The following is a 21560-nucleotide window of genomic DNA, read 5'->3' on the forward strand; positions in this document are numbered from 1 at the left end:
CGCATTTCACTAAAACTGTGTTTTCGTGATATTTTGGGGGGTACCATAATAGTATTGCTTGATAACAATATATGCCAAAAATTGGAAAAATTTTAGTTTTTTGATGGTAATCTGATTACCCCCTCCCCTCCATATGCTTGGTGAATCATGATAGGAAATGTGTATTTATGAATAAGCACAGCCATGCTTGAGTCATTAGGATATGTATTGTCTGTTTTATTAATCATGGAAGAGAAGAGAATTATCAAGCCCATGTGAGTCCTTATGGTCAGTATGGCTAACCAAGTCACAAAATGTTGTTGGTCTTGAAAGAGTACAGATGAGTGGTTAAATGAATGAGTTATTTTCCTATATAAACCTTACGTTCTAAGAGGGATAAGTATACAATATATAAATACATAAGGGCCCTGATTCTGGTTTGATCCCTCCCCTGGGCATTTGTACAGGGGAGCAATGTTTAGCTACTGCACATGTGCATAAACTTTGTGCGCGGAAAATTGATTATTCGCCAGCCCGTTCACACCAACAGTGCGGGCAGGGGGGTGTGGGGTGACAGACACATTTAATGCGTATGAGAACGCCCATCGTTTCATGGTGTTCCAATTTAAAAATGCGCCAGTAATGAGGATGACGGGCACTGGCAGTTGTCGTCACCGTATGTGAGCTTCCCACCCTCTTCCGGTACAGGGGCACCGCAGATCTAAGAGACCAGAGAGTGGCAACCATTGAATGATTTCTGCCCCGCACGCAAGCTGAGAATGGTTGTTTATGCAAAACATCCATTCACATGCGTGCAGGTGTAATCTGCGGGTGGATCTTCGTGCAGGCAGCAATTAGATGACCCGCAAAGCTGCTTTGCGGGTCAATCAGAATGAGGGTCAAGATGTGTATGAAACCTGTTCAATGTGGTCTCTTCAAAGGACATGTGGTCCCGACTAAATAAAATATTGTCATATTCAGATTTATAAATGACATTGATCTGTTGTTAGCAGATCTATCAAAGTATTCTCAAAACTCTTAACACAAAATGTATGTATCTTGAGCTGCCAGTACTTGTGGTGATGATCTACAATAGACAATTAGCACTTGTCATAGTACTTTCTATATGAACAATCATTAATGGTAGTATTATTACTGAAGGACAGGAAATTGTGTCTGTTGTAACAGTTTACTTGTCAAATGTCCTAAAACAAACATGTAGGAAGTATGCAGTTGGTCTATGTTAGAAAGGGCATTATTTAGCTATATACAGGGTGTGTGTGTGTGTGTGTATTTGTTTGTGTATAAAATATATATTTGTTTTATAATTTGCCTTTTTCTTTCTTCCAATCCAGACTTGCTGCCTATTTCTTCAGTATGTTGTACAAACTCTAGATGACGACTTCCAGCTGTCCTTGCAGCGACGGTCCCTGAAGTCCTGTCTGTGTAAAACAATGCTATCCTCTTTCAGTAATGTTAAGTAAGTGTCTTTGACCACACACAGAAGTTTATAGCATCCTTGTTTTCTTAATAGAAGGCATAAATTATGAAGCATCTTGTTTGAATTTATGTTATGTTATCATTTACCACTAGAGGGCATATAATCAATTTTTAGTAAATATACTATATTTATTTGTACAATAGTTGACATCCTTCTACTGTATATATGTCTATCGGTGGCCTAGATGGGAAATTGACAATTGGGGTGGTTACAGCGCTTATTTACCTTTTGTATGTGGGGCAGCTTAACTGAGTGGTCCGTGCTCAAAAATAGTATAAATCAGAGGTTTTAGTTAAGCGCTCTCCTTTGTATGTGTAAATGAGTGACAAGATGCTGATAATGTGAAATCAATTTTATTTTTATAGTTGCAAACAAACAAATGTACATATGAAATCAGGGTAAATGGTGAGAGCCTTGAATGAGCCCCGTGGGGGAATTGGGGTGCCAGTAGGCCCCTTTCTACCATAAGCCTAGCAGGCTTATGTCTCATACAGGTTGCCTTCCACCCTCTAGCTTATTATTCCCAATGCTTAGTGATAGGTATGCTACATCTGCTTCCATTTCCATCATCTGCTCTAATTGTGATGATCCGAAGAGCTTGCACAAATATTCTATTCACCTTAAGCTCTGAAATGGTCAGTGATGAAAGCCTACACATGTATTTCTCCTATAATGGAATAGTACACCATGTAATTGTGTGCTAACTGGGGCAATGCAACATGGCTGAAGAGGCGCTGATCAGAAGTGTTGTCTTCCAGCACCTTGACCATGAAATAGCCTATTTGTCCACGAATATGAGAGTTATGGGAGATCTATCCTAAGGAGGGTCCTAACCAAACATGTCAACCTATTAACATCTCTGCAGGTCATGGGTTGTGACAAAGCTATGTTACTATGTTTTCCCGATATACAGTTATTTCTAATGGAGAAAATGTTAAAGTTGTGTTTTATAAAATGGCAATAAAAACATTTGATATTAATACCTGGCTGGAAATAACAGATGTCAAGACTACATGCAGTGTACCTCTAAATCAGGCATGTCCAAACTATGGCCCTCCAGCTGTTGTGAAACGACACATCCCAGCATGCCTTGCCATAGTTTTAGCATTCCCTAAAAGCAAAACTGTCGCAAGGCATGATGGGACTTGTAGTTTTACAACAGCTGGAGGGCCATAGTTTGGACATGCCTGCTCTAAACCATCCGTGATGGATTTGTATGCTCTAATACCAATTTGACTGAACTGTTAGAGCTCTTTCTAGCATTTGTGTTTGTTACAGAGATGTCATACACTGGCTAATGGATAACATTTCTGGAATTGGCTTGGGCCAGGAACTGGATCCCTGTTCTGAATGTGACAGACAAAGGTAAGGGATCGCTTTATCTCTGATATACGTTCTGTCAAATATGCAGAATATGCCATTTAGTGCCTTTTCTAAATCCTTATTTCCTGACCACAGGATGGTTTTCCTTCTACAACGCATGGTCTCTATAGCGGTGGAAGTTGATAACTTGCCTACAATAAACTCAAACAGGATAGCTGACTTCATATTTCCGTATTTTATTGTCCTGAAAACACGGCAGCAGAGGTAACTATTTACCATATACCACTATGCATGCATGCAGACCTCGAAAGGCCCATACACACTATTCAATCCAATCTGGCTGATTGGATTGAATATCTGGAAATTTTTGGAAGCAAATAACAATTGACCATTTGCTCCTAAAACATGGCAAACAGACGAAAATTTGTCCTACAGACAAATTGGTTAAATCCATTTATGCAGATGACTGCTTTTGCCCATTCTCCAACGTTTGGGAGCAAAGGGTTGATTGTAATATATTCCCAGAAATTTCCAGATTTTCATTCCAAGCAGCCAGATTGTAAAGATAATTTTCTAGTGTGTATGGGCCTTCACAGTAGCAAGCAAAACACCAAGGCCATACACCTGTTCTTTTTCTGAGCATGTCAATGTGAAATATACAAACCTGTAACCAGTGGGTGTAGCTGTTATGTAACTAGCACCAGAAAAAAAAAAAAAAATATATATATATATATATATATATAGGTACTCTTTACCTAGCACGGCGGTCATCGCGGGCATTGAATGCACTAAAAAATCGGGTGCGACGCGATGCCCGCGATTTCCCATAGGGAACAATGTTAAATTTCTCAATTGACCCGATTTTACTGTTCAATGCCTCAATTGACACGATTTTTCCATAGGAAACAATGTTAAATGGCCCACAGAGGCCAAATAGCCACCCTGAAGTGTGAAATGGCCCCCACAATTGGTAACGCCACCCCACGATCAACGTGAACCCGAAGCGTGGCGAGCGGCGGCGGTACGCGTCCTACGACCTTTTCATACCCCCACTATCCACGTCGGCGTGGAGTTGAGAATAGAATAGTGTGGCGAGCGCAGCGTGGCGAGCGGACGCGGATACCTGTGAAGCCCGCGAAGGGACGCGTTTACCTGTAAAGGTATCCGCGTCCGCTCGCCACGATTCGGGCTCGGTGGCTCGCTACGCTCGCCACACTATTCTATTCTCAACTCCACGCCGACGTGGATAGTGGGGGTATGAAAAGGTCGTAGGACGCGTACCGCCGCCGCTCGCCACGCTTCGGGTTGACATTGATCGTAGGGTGGCGTTACCAATTGTGGGGGCCCTTTCACACTTCAGGGTGGCTATTTGGCCTTTTTTTACCTGCGATGCCCACGATCAAAATCGTGGGCGCCGTGCTAGGTAAAGAGTACCATTTTTATATTTTGTAAAGAGTGCACTCATCAGATTTCACCAATAGAATAAAAAGTAATTTTATTTCACCATCATAGTAAAAAGGTTGAGGTCGACGTTTCGGGTCACTAGGGACCCTTTGTCAAGACAGAAATACAAGTAGCTCCACACAACATACATATATACATATAATGTATGATTGTGGATAGTGGCGACAGTCCACAGTGGCTTGCAAAGAATACTAGGACCCGCTAGTGAGGTCAACTTTTCATGTCCTTGATGCTTTTTTGTCAGGATAAAAATACAAGCAAGTGATCTTACCTTTATAGTTACACCCAGGTGCTCAAGATGTCCAAATCCCACCCCACGCCGGACTCATGAGGTCATAGATTTGCGACAAACCCTCAGCCACAATAAAAAATCCATGACCGGTCAGAATATGGTGTCCTGTAAGGTACAGAGAAAACATCTAAGTACAAAAAAATTTTTCTTAAAAAAAAAAAAAAAGCAACAACGCATTCTGATGTACTCAAAAGTTGCTTGTAGGAAATGCTAGTAGTTGACTGAATAAATACAATGTAATTATAAGAACATAAAATGTAGCAATAAAGCTCATTACCAAAAATTAGGGTGCTTCAAGCGTGCAAATTGCACTACCTGTAGATCAATGATTGCAGGAGAATCGTTTTGCCACCCACAAACAAGTAAAACAAAATTGTTCAAACATCGAGTCTCTTCTACCTTAAAATATGTAGTATATATGATTGTGTGCCCATGTAGCAAATGCTACATAGGAAAAACAGGATGTTCAAAGAAAGAATGGCTCTTCATAGAAGCACCATTTGGCTAGCACTAGAAAAAGGTACTGCAGACCAGCCCGTTGCAAATCACTTTTTGAAACATCGACATAACTTGTCGACACTGAGGTACCGTATCATCGACGAAGTACCTGCGAATATTCGTGGAGGTGATAGGTGCCTGCAGCTTCTACAGTTAGAGTCCAAATGGATTTACCGGCTGGACACGCTGGCCCCAAAGGTCTTAAGGAACAGCTTGTGTTACAATGCTTCTTATAATATCCCATCATAAACATAAAATCTTTTCTAAAGGTTGATATTTATCCTCATTTTAGTGGCCAGTATATCTCAATATCGGAATAGTTCTATCACATACTAAATTAATTTATCTGTAGACTATGTAGCCACTAAAATTCGTTTCCCTTTTGGTAATAAATGTTTTCCTGGTATTGATGTTGTACTGACTGGACAACATTATAGAAGGTCCTAAATACTTTGGATCTAGTTAGGGTACTGAGCTTTATTGCTACATTTTATGTTCATATAATTACATTGTATTTATCCAGTCAACTACTAGCATTTGCTACAAGCAACTTTTGAGTATATCAGAATGCTTTTTATTGTTTCTTTTTTAAGAAAAGTGTTTTTGTACTTTGATGTTTTCCTGTACCTTATAGGACAATGTATCAGTTTATTGTGGCTGAGGGTTTGTCAAAATCTATGACCTCATGAGTCTGGCGTGGGGTGGGATTTGGACATCTTGATCACCTGGGTGTAACTATAAAGGTAAGATTACTTGCTTGTATATTTATCCTGACAAAAAAGCATCAAGGCTTTGAAACATTGACCACAGTAACTGGTCCTAGTATTGTTTGCAAGCCACCGTGGAGTGCCGCCGATATCCGCAGTCTATTTGTTCCCACCAGTAGGTTAGGTAAAGGAAGGTACCGGGCCCAACTATCCGTACCCCAACAAGGGAGTGCCAGTACACCGACCCATATACAGATATATATATTTTAGTGGTGGGCATATTAATGCATTATAGTCGCGTTAACGCAGCAACCTATTAATGGCAATAATATTTTTAACAAGTAAATGTGCACCCATGTGACCCAGCTGCTGTCAGACCCGGAAGCACAGCACATTTTCACGCCAGGGCACAGCAGCCGAGGTCCGCGCTTCTGTGCTTGGAGGACACCAGGATGTGGCTGCCGAGGTCCCAGCGCATGTGCTACCTCACTTGGACAACACTAAAGGCCGGCAATGGGGCCAGAGCTGCCAGCTATGAGGTGGGAGGAGATCACCGGGTGCATGCTTCTGAGGAAGATGCTGAATATACAATAGGGCTTCATCATATCATCACATCATCATACCACCGTGAGTAGGCTTCTAGACAAGACTGTAATTACAAGGAGGGGAGAATGCCTTATCAGAGGGGTACATGAGAGGAGGATGCCACTGCAGCCCTGTAACAGAGGGGTACATGAGGAGAGGATGCTATATCAGAGGGGTAAATGAGAGGAGGATGCCACTGCAGCCACATATCAGAGGGGTACTTGAGAGGAGGATGCCACTGCAGCCCTGTAACAGAGGGGTACATGAGAGGAGGATGCCAGTGCAGCCCTGTAACAGAGGGGTACATGAGCGGAGGATGCAACTGCAGCCCTGTAACAGAGGGGTAAATGAGAGTAGGATGCCACTGCAGCCACATATCAGAGGGGTACATGAGAGGATGCCGCCACTGCAGCCCTGTAACAGATGGGTACATGAGAGGAGGATGCCAGTGCAGCCCTGTAACAGAGGGGTACATGAGCGGAGGATGCAACTGCAGCCCTGTAACAGAGGGGTATATGAGAGGAGGATGCCACTTCAGCCCTATAACAGAGGAGTGCATGAGGGGAGGATGCCAAATCAGAGAGGTACATGATCGGAGGATGTAACTGTAGACCCATAACAGAGGATTACTTGAGGGAAGGATGCCTCATGTACCCCTCTGCAAGGATGCTTGCAGGGGACCCTTTATTTAAGTTTCTTATATAGTGCAGCATATTCCGCTGTGCTTTACATTTGAAGACGGTGATACAACAAACTGGGTATTTACAGTTAAAAGTTAGGAGGTCCCTGCTCGCAAGACATTAATCATTAATTAGTGGCACTGCAAAACTGGGGTGTAAAGTCTATACGATACAGTGACAGTGGTCTTATGTCCTTTTTCTTTTCTTTCTCAAACAAACGACAGAATGGAGAAAGGAACAGAATTATTACATGGACATTTTCATTTTAAATTTCTTACAGACAGCAGAGTTGATGAAACCAAATTTGTAAACACAGCAACGTTGAATTGTCTGATCACCGGAGTACTTAGAGTTTAAAGTATCATTTAAATGCAATTGATTCCAGCAAATCGACCAACGAAACAAATAGTGGAGGGAGGCTTCAGCAAATTACGTTGGATCAACCTTTTGAACACCTCCCCTGCACAGCGCACAGTCTCCAGCATTCTATCACAGTGCGTTTGTCCTGGCCAAATGCAGAAAGGTTTTGGGCCACTTTAAACACAGTCCAGCAAATGCTGCAGAATTAGAACAACAACAAAATTGAACATGGACAAAAGAATGAGTCGCTTATACAAGGCATTCCAACCAGAACTCTGGACATGTTAAAAAGTATGTGCATAAATGAACAGCCACTGAGGGATGTCCTCACCACATACAACACTAAGATTGCCATGCCAACTACAGCTGAAATGGACAAATTGCAGAGGTTGGAAAATGCTACTGGAGCCCTGCAGGTATGTTGTGTCTGTAAAAATATAGCATGAATGTACTTAACAGGGACTGTGGGGATTCTGGATGCCGGGATGCCGCTGTTGGTCTCAAGCATTCTCAGTGCCAGTCTCCCATACAAAACAAATGGGTTTTAATTTTATCTTTGTTGATGTTTCAAGTATGTGAATTAACTTTTGGGAGGAGAAAGGTATTGTTCATGCACTGTGCTTCTGCCAGCATTTTTGCCATCTATCTCAGGTCATGGGGAGCTCAGATGATGACCCTGCCTATGTGGTCAAATGTATTCTACGTTTAGAACAGACCTGGAGAGACGCAAGGAAAGTGCCAAACACGTTGGATCCAAGATTCAAAGACCTCAAGTGTATACCCAGATCTGAGAGGAGTGAGGTGTGGGCCACAGCCACCAAGTTACTCAAGGAACAGACGTTTGCTGCAGAGAAACCGGTGGAAGCAACATCAGAGCCACCAAATAAAGTTAGCCCTATTGGCTGCTTTATCAGAGTCAGATTCTGAACAATAGAAAGATTCAGTTGAGAACAGTGTGCGTCGATGCAGATCGGAGCCCACAATCAGTATTGTTCCTTAGTGGTGGTCCAAACATGCAGGTCCACACAGCAGACTGGCCTCCATTGCATAGAAGTTCTTGGCCACACCTGAAACATCAGTACCCTTTGAATGGTTGTTTTCTCTGGCTGGTCATTTTGTGCAGAAGAAGAGTTTGTTTATCATCTGAAAATGTAAATAATGGGCCCCATACATCAGCAATCACAATTAATGGATTTCCAGATCCAGGGATTTTTTGGCCAGATAAATGGATTTTACAATCTATCTGACTTTGCCCACACATTACAGATTTATTTCAGTGATCGGCAGATTTTTCCATCTGAAGATTGCATCTTCATATCTGGAAATTGCCCAATCGATTGCTTTTCATAATGTAAATAGATGAAGAAGACGAATTGGGAATGCCCACACATACAAAAAAGATCTGCAGATAATACCAGATTATTAAACATGTTTAAAAACCTGATTAAGTAATCGATTGGCGATTTTGATTGGGATTGCCAAAAGGGGGAGCACACACATCTAAAATTAATTGTGGCAATCCTCTCCATATCTGAAAATTGTCACAATTAATTGCTGATGTATGGGGCCCTTAACATGGTGTGTCTTAGCAACTGGCTTGGTGCAGAGGAGTACATTAGTTACACACCTAAATGATCTCTGTCCAATCTGTCTGGTGGGCATAAAATCTGGTTATCTATGAGGGTAAATGACAATCAACTTTTTCCGACCAAACACTGGAAAACAGACAATGGTCATTCATAATTGATTAAATCCGTTGGATTTATATAATAATTTTCTCCAAACAATTGTTTTCGTCTGTTTTCCAGTGTGTGTGTGGGAGCAAATGATTGATTGTTTTTTGCTCGGGGACAAAACGGCCTACAGACAAGAAGTGGACCGATTGGCCAGGTGGTGCAGCAGCAACCATCTAGAGCTCAACCCACTATAAACCATTGAGATGGTAGTGGACTTTAGGAAGAAGGCTATTGGTGTTCCTCTGCTAACAATTGCTGACAGTGTGGTGTTGCTAGTGGACTCCTTCAAGTTCCTAGGAACCACAATCTCCCGGGACCTTAAATGGGGGCCCAACACTGATACTATTGTTGGAAAAGCGCAGCAGAGACTATTCTTCCTGAGGAAGTTCGATATCCCACATTAGCTTCTGCTCCTCTTTTGCTCCACGATTGTGGAGTCTGTACTGTGCTCCTCAATACTGGTCTGGTACGGCTCCACCAGCGAGAGAGACAAATGCAGACTCCAAAAGGTAGTCAGAACTGCGGAGAAGATAATCGGGATGGACCTTCCCTCTGTCCAGGACCTGTACCTGTCCAGATCAAAAAAGCGGGCAACGAAGATGGTCAAGGACCAACTACATCCTGGCCATGTCTTGTTTAACCTGCTACCATCAGGCAGACCACCAGAAGCCTAAAATTTTCTTCCCTCAAGCTGTTCACCTGTTGACAAGTGAACTCATGAACACCTCACTGTCTAGTCGCGGCATAACCCTTTGCACATAATCTAACACGGTGTCCCCTCGGAATAACTTTATATATGACTGTACATGTTCCCCCACCTGTTTATATTGTTTATTCTGTATGCTGTTTACTTGTTACCCACCTGGCTGCTGCACAGCAAACCGAAAACAAATTCCTAGTAAACGCAAGTATACCTGGCCAATAAAGCTGATTCTGATACATTCCAGATTTTTGTTCCCACCAGACAGATTCAGCAGATATATTTTAGTTATGTACCCTTGTCTGAGGAATGGACCAACTAAAAAGTCCCCTGCACAGTAAATCCCATCTGTGATGAGCAGTGATAAGTGCAGGATAACAACGCACCAGCCAGTCAGCTCCTGTCATTTTTCAGATTGATAATTATTGACTGGGGCTTTATCACCTTGCACTTTTTTTAAATTCTTTTAAATGCTACAGTATAAGTGAATACTGCTGTGAAAAAGCACATTCTATAAAGTGTTTGTAAACCAAATGTTATTGCACTGTTGTTCCTATAGCAGTTCTCAATAAAAGTGCCCAGTACACTACTTTTGAATTTGTTATTGAATTTTTTGCCTAACAATGCGCACAAATTTAATGCGATTAATCGTGATTAAAAATTTTAATCGTTGCCTAACACTAATTGATTATATATGAGAGAGTTCTTTCTCTAACAGGACTTAGGTCTTATAGTAACATAGTTCCAATTGAAATAATATAGAGCAGGATTCATATGAATTACGTTCTACACGTGAATTATTAGTGATAAATACAGTTGTGTCCAGTTATATAGTTGCCGCAATACGTAGGGCACTCATCATGGCAACGCTATGTCGCACTATCAACAGGAGAGTGTTATGAAAGAGCACAGACAGCGTGTCCCCTACACCAGCGCTAACAGGGAGAATAAAAAATGAACATCCCTGATATGGGATTATCGTCTCCTCTTCTCCGCCTCTCACTAGATCAGAACATATGTGATTCCGTTCATTAATTATGGAAAGTGTCCACCACGTGGGTAGGGGTTAGGATGCCATACGTCCCTATCAGGGAAAACAACGTCTCCTCTTCTCCGTTATGATAGGTAGCTTTTGAACAATGACCAAAGGTGCAATTCTGCAGTCCCAGAATCATCCATATATCCGTATTCATGTATGTAAACAGAAACAAAGTGTGTATATAGTGTAACACTGATAACATTTATTTGCATATATACAAATTGGCAAATGGTAAATAAAAACAAAGACAAATGCTTGCTGGTAATCCCCAGTGGGGAAGAAAAGTGACCGGAAAAGGTGGAGAACTATGATGTCATAAGTTCTCATATAGCGCTTAAATGAAAGTCAGCCCAGGGTGCTGCTTCTCATAAAAAGGCCTCCAGATCCTGCAACAGGGTCCCTCCCAGCGGGGTATAGTTTAAAGTAGGTACATTACAAGTGCTCCAGCAGTAACCTGTTAAACAACCACGCAGCCTGTTCTCATCGCGTAGTCCGTATGCAATGTTGATCACTTGGTACTATATCAGAGACCACGAACAGAAGGGAGATTGTTAGGCTTTGCGGCAGACAATATATGTGCTATATTGAATGTGGTTATATACAGCATACTACATATGAACACTAATAGAAAGGAGTGTGTCTAGAGTTTGTAGCAAATCTTAACTTCTGTGTGTTAGACAACATCCCTTTATGCCAATCGGTGGCTCTACCAATATTGAATAGACAATATCTCAGGTCTACACATTATATATAATTATACACACCAGGGAGATCAATACAAGTTCCCTCCTGAGTGTTAATGAAGGTGTTAATTAAGTAAGTAGATTCTGATTGGTTGCCCATAGCAAGATCCCATCTTCAATAGAACTCCCATCTTAGTAAATAAACTCCCAGTGCGCCTTAGAAATATACTGTTTCTGAAACTTTAATCAAGTTCACAAGAGTGAATTACAAAAGATCCAGTAATTACATTTTATTAACTTTAGTGGAATTTCATTTGATAATCTCATTACTATTTAGAATGTTGTTGTTTTACTGTATTGTCTCCAGCTAGTAACTACATCGGAAGACACACACATGGTATTTTGTCCTTGTTCTTTAGAGAGCTGTTCCTCTTAAGCACTGAAAACCACCTCCTTCGGGCTAAGATCCTAGAGGTCACCTTCCAGCATAGTTGTGCTGCTTCTCTACCTCAAGACCGCTCCCTTTCTTTAGACCAAATACTGTTCTTCATTGGTAATTCAACACTGCGCCTAGAAAACCAGGTAAGCAACAATTAATTGGTTGGTGTTCTATACCACCTACTAAATTTGAATGGGTCCATTAAGGAGTTCACTGACTTTAAAAGATATTACATTACAGCACAACCCCTGTCTGTTTTGTGATTATCATCTGAATTAATTCAGTGGTTTATTATTTTCTGAATAGTGACAGCCTAACTGGTCTTTATAAATGTAATATGTAAAATATATAAACATTAGTTTTAGTTCAATATGATATGCCATTATGTTTTTTGTCCATATTATTATGATGCTTTATACATTTATAATCTATTGGCTCTCTTTAGTTTCACTGTTGATTATTACCGAAGTGCAGCGAATGTCAGTTTGTTACGGTAGTTATCGGAAAACCCAGCGTAACTATTTGAATCCATAGACTACACCTAGCTACTCGCTAGATAAATCGTGATTCGAGTGCTGCTGTTGGCACAAACAACCCCCTATCACTTGGTAGGCATATTTGAATCTGAAACTGATGATGAGTATTAAACCAGCCATTTTTTTATTGGTCAATGTTAATTGAAAGTCCACAGTGGGCATTGGGTTAGATATTTAGGTGCAGTAATGTTATCTTTAGATGGCCTTTGGGCATTTATCATATCCCCATAGTTGGATCCAATCTGATGCCTCCCAGCACCCCCTGTGGCACGTGCGTTATACAGTGTATGTGCTGAATGTTCCCACACCTCATCGGGAGAGCTATATTCATAAATGATGAGTAGGGGGGTGCACTGCATTCATAATGCAATGAGCCATGCATCCCAACTTCTGAGAAGTTTCAAGTATTTTCTGAATATTAAACACACTTCTGCATACAGATAAATAGATTAATTTATCACATGAAAGCTGTTGCAATGTGTTCATCTAATAATTACAAGTATGTAATAACCCACAGGGCTGATTCCAAACATTTACTTACATACTCAACTCACAATGGGCACAAATACGGGCTCAGAGATACAAATTTTGCTTTATACTTTTGTTTATTGATGTTGTGTTCTGTGTATGTTGTGATACAGTACCTCACATACCACACACTGTTTATTAGAAATTGTGATATGTGCTTGCAGTTTACATGCTTTTACGTTAACATATAGTAATATTATTGGTCATGATAAAGTTTGTTTATTTGTTTCAGTAACATACATACAGTGGGCAAATTGATCAAATGGAGATATATTACAAATAATTGCTTTTAAGGTGCCCATACATGGTACAATATTCCTGTGCGTTATGAACTAGATTGTATCGCATGGCATGCGATTTGCGTGTAATGCGATAGGGACCTAGTTCAAAAAGCACGGGTTGCACAGACTTTATGTGCTGTGTGATGGGATGCACAGCACCCTCACACAATGTATTGGTACCTTTAAGGTTACCCTGCATTAATGAATGTGTCTTGTCCACAGGGTGTTGAGTGGCAACGATGGGATGAGATGTTGCTGTACATCTATCTGCTGTTTGTAAGCTTACAGAAGATAATGACTGGTATGGAGGACTTCTATCTATTTATTTATATGGGGGGGGGGTGTCTTTATCCGCTCACTGTGTGTGTGTGTGTGTGTGTGTGTGTGTGTGTGTGTGTGTGTGTGTGTGTGTGTGTGTGTGTGTGTATGTATGTATGTATGTATGTATGTATGTGTGTATATATATATATATATATATATATATATAATTGCAGTTGCTATTGGCTATATCGATAGTCTGTGTTTGACTTATTTATAAATCCTCGGAGTGCCGCCCGCAACTGCAATTTATTTCAACAGCTTCCAATTACCGGACACTGAAGGGAAGGCAACCAGGTATATTACTCCTCACCGCTCTCCTAACCTGTGCCGGGTATAGTAGTTTGCGTCTGGTAGAACACGCCCAGATGCGTTTCGTCAATGACTTGTTTAAGGTAACACTTAAACAACACAATGTAACTCCCAAGTCGATCACACTTCTGTGAAATCAAACTGTCCACGTAGAAAGCAACACTGATTGACAGTCAATTTCACATGCTGTTGTGCAAATGGAATAGACAACAGGTGTAAATTATATGCAATTAGCAAGACACCCCTAATAAAGGAGTTGTTCTGCAGGTGGTGACCAAAGACCACTTCTCAGCTCCTATGCTTTCTAGCTGATGTTTTGGTCACTTTTGAAAGCTGGCGGTGCTTTCACTCTAGTGGTAGCATGAGATGGAGTTTACAGCCCACACAAGTGGCTCAGTTAGTGCAGCTCATCCAGGATGGCACATCAATGCGAGTTGTGGCAAGGAGGTTTGCTGTGTCTGTCAGCGTAGTGTCCAAAGCATGGAGGCGCTACCAGGAGACAGGCCAGTACATCAGGAGGGCATGTGTCTACTCAAACGGTCAGAAACAGACTCCATGAGGGTGGTAAGAGGCCCCGACCTCAACAGGTGGGGGTTGTGCTTACAGCCCAACACACTGCAGTTGCCAGAGAACACCAAGATTGCCAAATTCGCCACTGGCGCCCTGTGCTCTTCAGATGAAAGCAGGTTCACACTGAGCACATGTGACAGAGTCTGGAGATGCCAAGGAGAACGTTCTGCTGCCTGCAACATCCTCCAGAATGACCGGTTTGGCAGTGGGTCATTAGATACCGAGATGAGATTCTCAGACCCCTTGTGAGACCATATGCTGGTGCGGTTAGCCCTGGGTTCTTCCTAATGCAAGACAATTTTAGACCTCATTTGGCTGGAGTGTGTCAGCAGTTCCTGCAAGACTAAGGAATTGATGCTATGGACTGGCCCACCCGTTCCCCAGACCTGAATCCAATCGAGCACATCTGATCATGTCTCGCTCATCCACCAACGCCATGTTGCACCACGGACTGTGCAGGAGTTGGCGGATGCTTTAGTCCAGGTCTGGGAGGAGATCCCTCAGTAGACCATCCGCCGCCTCATCAGGAGCATGCCCAGGCGTTGTAGGGAGGTCATACAGGCACGTGGAGGCCACACGCACTACTGAGCCTCATTTTGACTTCTTTTAAGGACATTACATCAAAGTTGGATCAGCCTGTAGTGTGTTTTTCCACTTGAATTTTGAGTGTGACTCCAAATCGAGACCTCCATGGGTTAATAAATTTGATTTCCATTGATAATTTTTGTGGGATTTTGTTGTCACATTCAACTATGTAAAGAACAAAGTATTTAAGAAGAATATTTTATTTATTCAGATCTACGGTGTGTTGTTAGTGTTCCCTATATTTTTTTGATATACAGGTTGAGTATCCCGTATCCAAAATGCTCGGGACCAGGAGAATTTTGGATAACGGATTATTCCGTATTTCGGAATATTTTAATATTTCAATGATGTATTTTGAAGTATCTTGCATGTATGCTGTATAAACACATAATATACACACAAATATATTTTATTACCACATAAAATACACACAAATATATTTTAATTGTTCAAAAAACAAGGTTTCAAAACGTGAAACAAAATGTGTGTACTATCTCAGCACTGAATTTGAATGCCAAGCAATCATTGTCTTGCACATATATAGTGCCAGTTACATATCATGTCCCCAGTGATGCTGTTACAAATGTCCCCAGTGAGTTTTTAGCAAAAAAAAATTTTTTTTTCACTTTCTGGAATGTCCGTATTTCGGAATAATTCGGATAACGGATACTCGGATACGGGATACTCGACCTGTGTGTGTATATATATATATATATATATATATATATATATATATATATATATATGTCAAAGAACAGGACAGGAGGGGTGCTCCATAGTGCATAAATGACAATTTTAATAAGATAGTAGTAAAATCAAATACATGTAGAGCAAACAAATGCTCGTACCGTAAAAGTAACTGCTGTGGACTGGGTACCACAAGTTTTTGTATATACAACCACCCAGCAGCCTCCTACCAGCCTTCCCGGGGCACTAGCGCTGTCCACGATCACCCGCTGGAGACACCACAGGTAAGAACAGCGTGCCGATGGATGCCGTAGGAACAGAAGCGTGCAGGGGAGCCGGGCTTCTGTTCCTGATCCCTGAGGACGGGCAATAGCCCGAAACATGTCGGATTAAAGTTGTTCATGTTTTTGCATTGAGCCCACAAATTATATCCAGGCAATGAACGGGCACTCAGGGACTCCAATCAGCGGGTGAACACAAGACCAAATTTATTCCATTAGTGGTCTCTAACAGTCAATGTTTCGGGGTCTCTAACAGTCAACATTTCGGGGGCTAGACCCCCGTCGTCAGGACAAGTAGCAGACAAAGTGTGACAACATTAGACATATCTACACTTATCTATCAACCTTTTGACTACATCGACCTATTGCATGGCAACCATATGGGTGGACTTATTTAACTGTCTGTAAATTGACTGGAACCATTCTAAAATCCTGTGCGGCTTCAGAACAGTATATTTGTAAAATTGTCTCCGGGCATAATATACATGGTAAGATGGCATGCTTCAGAGGTAGGTAGATGATCTTTTCAAGACTTCACTGATTTCTTGCATGAAGACTAATTAGTGAGTTTGTGGCAGTCGTGCAATCAGTTCTTTTTAACAGAATTTCTCAAATTACCAAAATGAATAACTGTTCATTGCTCGGTCAGGGGATGAAGGATAATTTAGAGGCACTGGTGTCTGAATGTCCGATCCCGTTGCCCTGAAAATGGACCAACAGCTGATCTAGAATGATTCTGAAGTTATTTTGATCTGTAGTTTGCATTTAATATCAATGTCGGACTATAAGTTTAAGAGTTCCTCCATTACATGCAGGTAATGGTTAATATGTAAATGTAGAGAGAGAGAAAATGAACTTATAGGGAATTGGGCAGCTACCTGTACTTTGGCATGTATATGCAATGGTGTTGAAAAGTCATTCAAGTGACACATGGTTGATGGTGGGAAATGCAGTTATGGGAACCGAGAGAGCCATAATATTGGTACTTTGCTTCTTATACTACTGGCCAACTAGCAATGTGGCCTGATTCAGAGCTACTGTAGGTAAAAAAAAATGGGACCATTTGCACCTTGGCAAGTGGTGGAAAAATAAAATGTATAGAGAGATCCATGGTTCAGATGCATCCTCATTCATCTAGGCTCAATACACCATAAGTGAGCTGCAACTATAACATTGGGCAGCCATTTTTTTTTGTGGAAACTGCTTAGTAGCAACATAATGTAACTATGATACATGAGGAGACTGCTAATTAATTTTCTATGACATCTATGCGTGAGTGTATACTGAGCATAACAGAACTTGTATTGGAAAAAAGCTGCAGCTGCTATATTGAAGTTATGATAAATATACTTCTCGAATACGACTTTTATATATTTTGCTCTCTGATATGGTCTCTGAGGAAAGATGGACTCTACTTCATGCTCAATGGTCACCAGTGGCGGATTCAGGGGGGGGCACCCGGGCACCAGGACCAGGGCTTTCCAACTAGCCCAGCCCCATGTCTCTAGCCCCCCGGGAACCGGAGATATCTGGCAAAGTTGTAACGTTTTTCCCCATAGGATAATATGGGACCCGTCAATTCCAACCCCCACCCGGTTCCGACGGCTGCCAGTTCCCCCCCTGGCATCACAGAAGCTTGTGGTTGATTTCATTCAATTCCAAATCACTGGGCCTTCAATATGATACCACACTGGTCCATATCATTCAATGGGTTTCAGAGATATTGCATGTAAACCAATTTTTTTATATTTGAAATGTAATTTCATGGCTGTTCATGTTCTTTGAGGGCAGGTTACTCTGGAACCAAACGTTCCAGTTTCACTGGACCTAAATCATTCAAAGCCCACTCAAAAGTTCTTCAATATGATACTTGTCTCATGTAAATGGGTCAGTTGGTTCCGAAGATATAGCCGGTTAAATGAGATAACTGGTTGAAGGGGGAGGGGGGTGGTTTTCTCTCCCCACCCCCCCACAACAGAAAATGCAGGGACTAGGCTGGTGTAAAAGGGGCCAACCCGGGAATGCATTTTCTGGTGTGAAAGGGGTATTATTTCAAATATCCGGGACCTGCAGTGCTCTGAATACAGCTAGGCTCTGTCACTGTCAGTGGCTATCACTTCTGCCTGCCGGCGGCTGTCCCCCATTTACCACGAGCATGTAATCCCACATGGCAATGAGCATGGAACCTCTGGCAATGAGCATGGAACCCTTGGCAATGAGCATGTAGATAATCAGCACTTATGTTGCATAATTATTAATAGGCATTATGGTGTTTGGCATAATACATAATGGACATAATGGCGTGTAACTTAACGTGTAATGGACATTTATGATGTAAATGTTTAATGCGTGCCTTTGGTGGACAATGTCCCTGTTTATGACACGTATTGTGAATTTTGGCTCAATCCGTGTGGCATTATGTGAATTTTGGTTCAATCCGTGTGGCATTATGTGAATTTTGGTTCAATCCGTGTGGCATTATGTGAATTTTGGTTCAATCCGTGTGGCATTATGTGAATTTTGGCTCATTACCTGTGGCATTATGTGAATTTTGGCTCAATCCGTGTGGCATTATGTGAATTTGGCTCAATCCGTGTGGCATTATGTGAATTTTGACACAATCCATGTGGCATTATGTGAATTTTGGCTCAATCCATTTGGCATTATGTAAATTTTGGCTTAATCCATGTGGCATTATTTGAATTTTGGCTCATTCCATTTGGCATCATGTGTAATGGGCAAGTATAATGGGGTCTAGTATTTTGTTGCATAATGTGTAGAAGTTGTATATGCTGTTGTACACTACACTCAAGAACACACCCCTTGTTGAGTGACCACACCCCCTTTTCACTAGATGAAGTTTTCCGGAGCACGCCTTCGTCGCGTGCACAACTACATCCTTCACTTTTGTCGCCATGGTGGGCCTGAATACTTTAAATGCCAGGGCCTATTTTTAATCCCATTCCCACCCTCTCTCTGCCGCTCTCTTAGCATGTACATTGGCACCACTAACACCGCCCCTCCCCCACCGAAATCCTCTTTTATCATGGTGCCTCCCCTATCATTTTATCCTGGATCCGCCCCTGATGGTCACTAAATATCCCCACCCTTACTTCCTCTAATTACTAAGGCACCACTATGATCCCACTAGGTCTTAGGTCTTCCTGCTTCCAAGTGCATTTTTGAATGCATCTCTCTCTCCAGCCTGATAGTCCCCCTCTACCACTACTGCATCAGGTAACTGCCCAAATGCCATATGTCCATTGCCTCCTTTTACCATTTCTTTTGGGATTGCAGCAAAATAAAATACTTCTGGAACAAACTCATTGTATATATACTAATTGTTTATTTAACCACTGCGCATCTCCGGAGAATTTAGACCAGCATACTCTGGAACAAATCTTTGATCATACCAAGTGGTACCTTGATAAAAAAAAATAATAATTATTGTCCACCTCCTAACTTCTGGGGTAATTTGAGTATTTAAGTTTAATTATTTTAGGATGATACAATACTTACGTGTTTTATGGTAAAATGTCTCAGGTCTCTTTCCTCCCCTTGTATGTCTGTCTTCTCATCCACCTATATGTTTGTTCAAATTTGAGAATATCATGTGATATTTGTTTTGTTCACAAAAATATGTAAAATTTTTTTAATTTATGTACAATAGATACTGTTCTATGTGTGTCTTTATAAAAGTAGTGCTTTCTAACCAAAGTTTTCAATTGAAGGAATCTGAGCTGTTAAATGTGTAATATTCACTGGAATTTCCCTGTCTAGACCACTTGCGAATCCAGATTACATACCGAATGGATGAAGTACTGAAGAAACCACATTCTCAGTTATCTGCATCTGAGGAGATTACTAAAGAAGAAGTGGAGGCTTCTCTCAACATGTTCCAGGAACGGATTTCTCTCAGAGCAGAATCTCCCCCAGCACTTAAGGATAGACTTTACATGTTACGGTCTTTACTACTAAGCGCTGTTAAAAGGCACACGTAGTAATATGTCCGAACTGTTCATTTACATTATCCTGTGAGCAAAAGTTAATGCATTATTTTTTTTACTTCCTAAACTATTTTAGCAAATGTTTTTATCTTCGGTGTCTGGCTTGTTTCAACACAAACATTATTAATGTAAATAGTTTTAGATTTAAAAAAATATGTATTTAAGATTTTACTGTTTGGAGGGTGTACCAATCAGAAGGTAAGGATTCCCATGAATGGATAAAGAAAAAAAATGATAATATAATGGGGGGATATTTTATTTGGTTGTGGTATATTATAAATGTGGCAATATTAGTTGGTGGTCAAATTTAAATATATAATTTATATGGGGGTCAGCATATAATATTTTATGTTGGACCAAATTATAAATCCACACTATAACAGTTGTTGCCTCATTCATATATATTTACTTTTAATAACAATGAGTACTTTATAGTTTAGACCAGTGGTACCCAACCCTGGTCCTCAAGTACCCCCAACAGTGCATGTTTTCCAGGTCACCCGGCAGGTGCACTCATTATTCAGGCACATTTGAAAAGATCCACAGGTGGAGCTAATTATAGCACTTGTGATTCTGTGTGGAGACCTGCAAAACGTGCACTGATGGGGGTACTTGAGGACCAGGGTTGGGAACCACTGGTTTAGACCAGTGGCTCCCAACAGCTCACATTTTGAGGATTTTGGTTTGTGGAAGCTGGTGAGAAAATGACTGCCAGCAAAATAGATGAGCTCGCCTGTGCATGATAATTTTTTTTTTAAAAAGTACTGAGACAACAACCTGTTGGTGGTATGCGAGAACACTTGTTTTAGGCAGAGATGGGAATGTCTGTGGTCACCTGCTGCTCTGTTCCCTGAATCGATGTTGTGCATGAATACAGTACTGGGAACTGCCCTGATGCTTGAGGAGCGTTGGACATTCCTACAAAACCATTAAACAGGGTTTGGCCATGAAGCCATGCCCACACCACTGAGGACCAGGGGCCATGCCCCTTTCTGGGTTTCTTGCACCAGTTTCAGGAATCCAGAAGTGGGGATGTATGGGTTTAGACCAGTGATGGCTAACGTTGACACTCTAGCTGTTGTTGAACTACACTTCCCAGCGTGCACTGCATCAGTTTTACTATTTGGCCATGCTAAAACTGATGCTGGGATGTGTAGTTCAACAACAGTTGGAGTGTCAAGGTTAGCCATCACTGGTTTATACTAAGATATTATATAAATATATATACCAAATTTGAAATAAACTTAAGCTTTGCAGTGTTTCTAAAGAATATACACAAAATTATTTTCATGGAAATGTTATGAAGGACAGAGTACCTGACATTTTCCACCTTGTTATAAATTAATCATTTATTAATTTTGTCATTTGTAACTTTCAGCAATTTCTGTAATGCTTACTCAAGGCCTTTAGAGTTGAGAGCATAGCAGCAAAAAATAAAAAATAAAAAAAGGTGGTGAACACCTGGACAC

The 21560-nt window shown here is 41.2% G+C and overlaps 1 protein-coding gene across 8 annotated transcripts in view; it reads left to right on the plus strand.

Moving 5' to 3' along the window:
* The window catches only part of SIMC1 (SUMO interacting motifs containing 1), a 32583-nt gene extending 12408 nt beyond the window's left edge, over positions 1 to 20175 (plus strand). For 3 of the 8 annotated variants that reach the window (XM_083182060.1, XM_083182061.1, XM_083182063.1), the window contains exons 5-10: positions 1335 to 1459; positions 2759 to 2845; positions 2939 to 3067; positions 11967 to 12129; positions 13554 to 13632; positions 19865 to 20175. In XM_083182060.1, the coding sequence (XP_083038186.1) occupies positions 1335 to 1459; positions 2759 to 2845; positions 2939 to 3067; positions 11967 to 12129; positions 13554 to 13632; positions 19865 to 20085 (804 nt within the window). In that variant the 3' untranslated portion in view covers positions 20086 to 20175. Of the gene's footprint in view, positions 1 to 1334; positions 1460 to 2758; positions 2846 to 2938; positions 3068 to 6130; positions 7225 to 7253; positions 7806 to 8103; positions 11936 to 11966; positions 12130 to 13553; positions 13633 to 19864 lie in introns of those variants that run through there. The other 5 variants (XR_014473383.1, XR_014473384.1, XR_014473385.1 and 2 more) reach the window with 5 other exon arrangements.
* Positions 20176 to 21560: the final 1385 nt, after the last annotated feature.

This window comes from Crinia signifera, chromosome 4, assembly GCF_055691185.1.
Source record: "Crinia signifera chromosome 4, ASM5569118v1, whole genome shotgun sequence".
NCBI classification, from domain to species: Eukaryota; Metazoa; Chordata; class Amphibia; order Anura; family Myobatrachidae; genus Crinia; species Crinia signifera.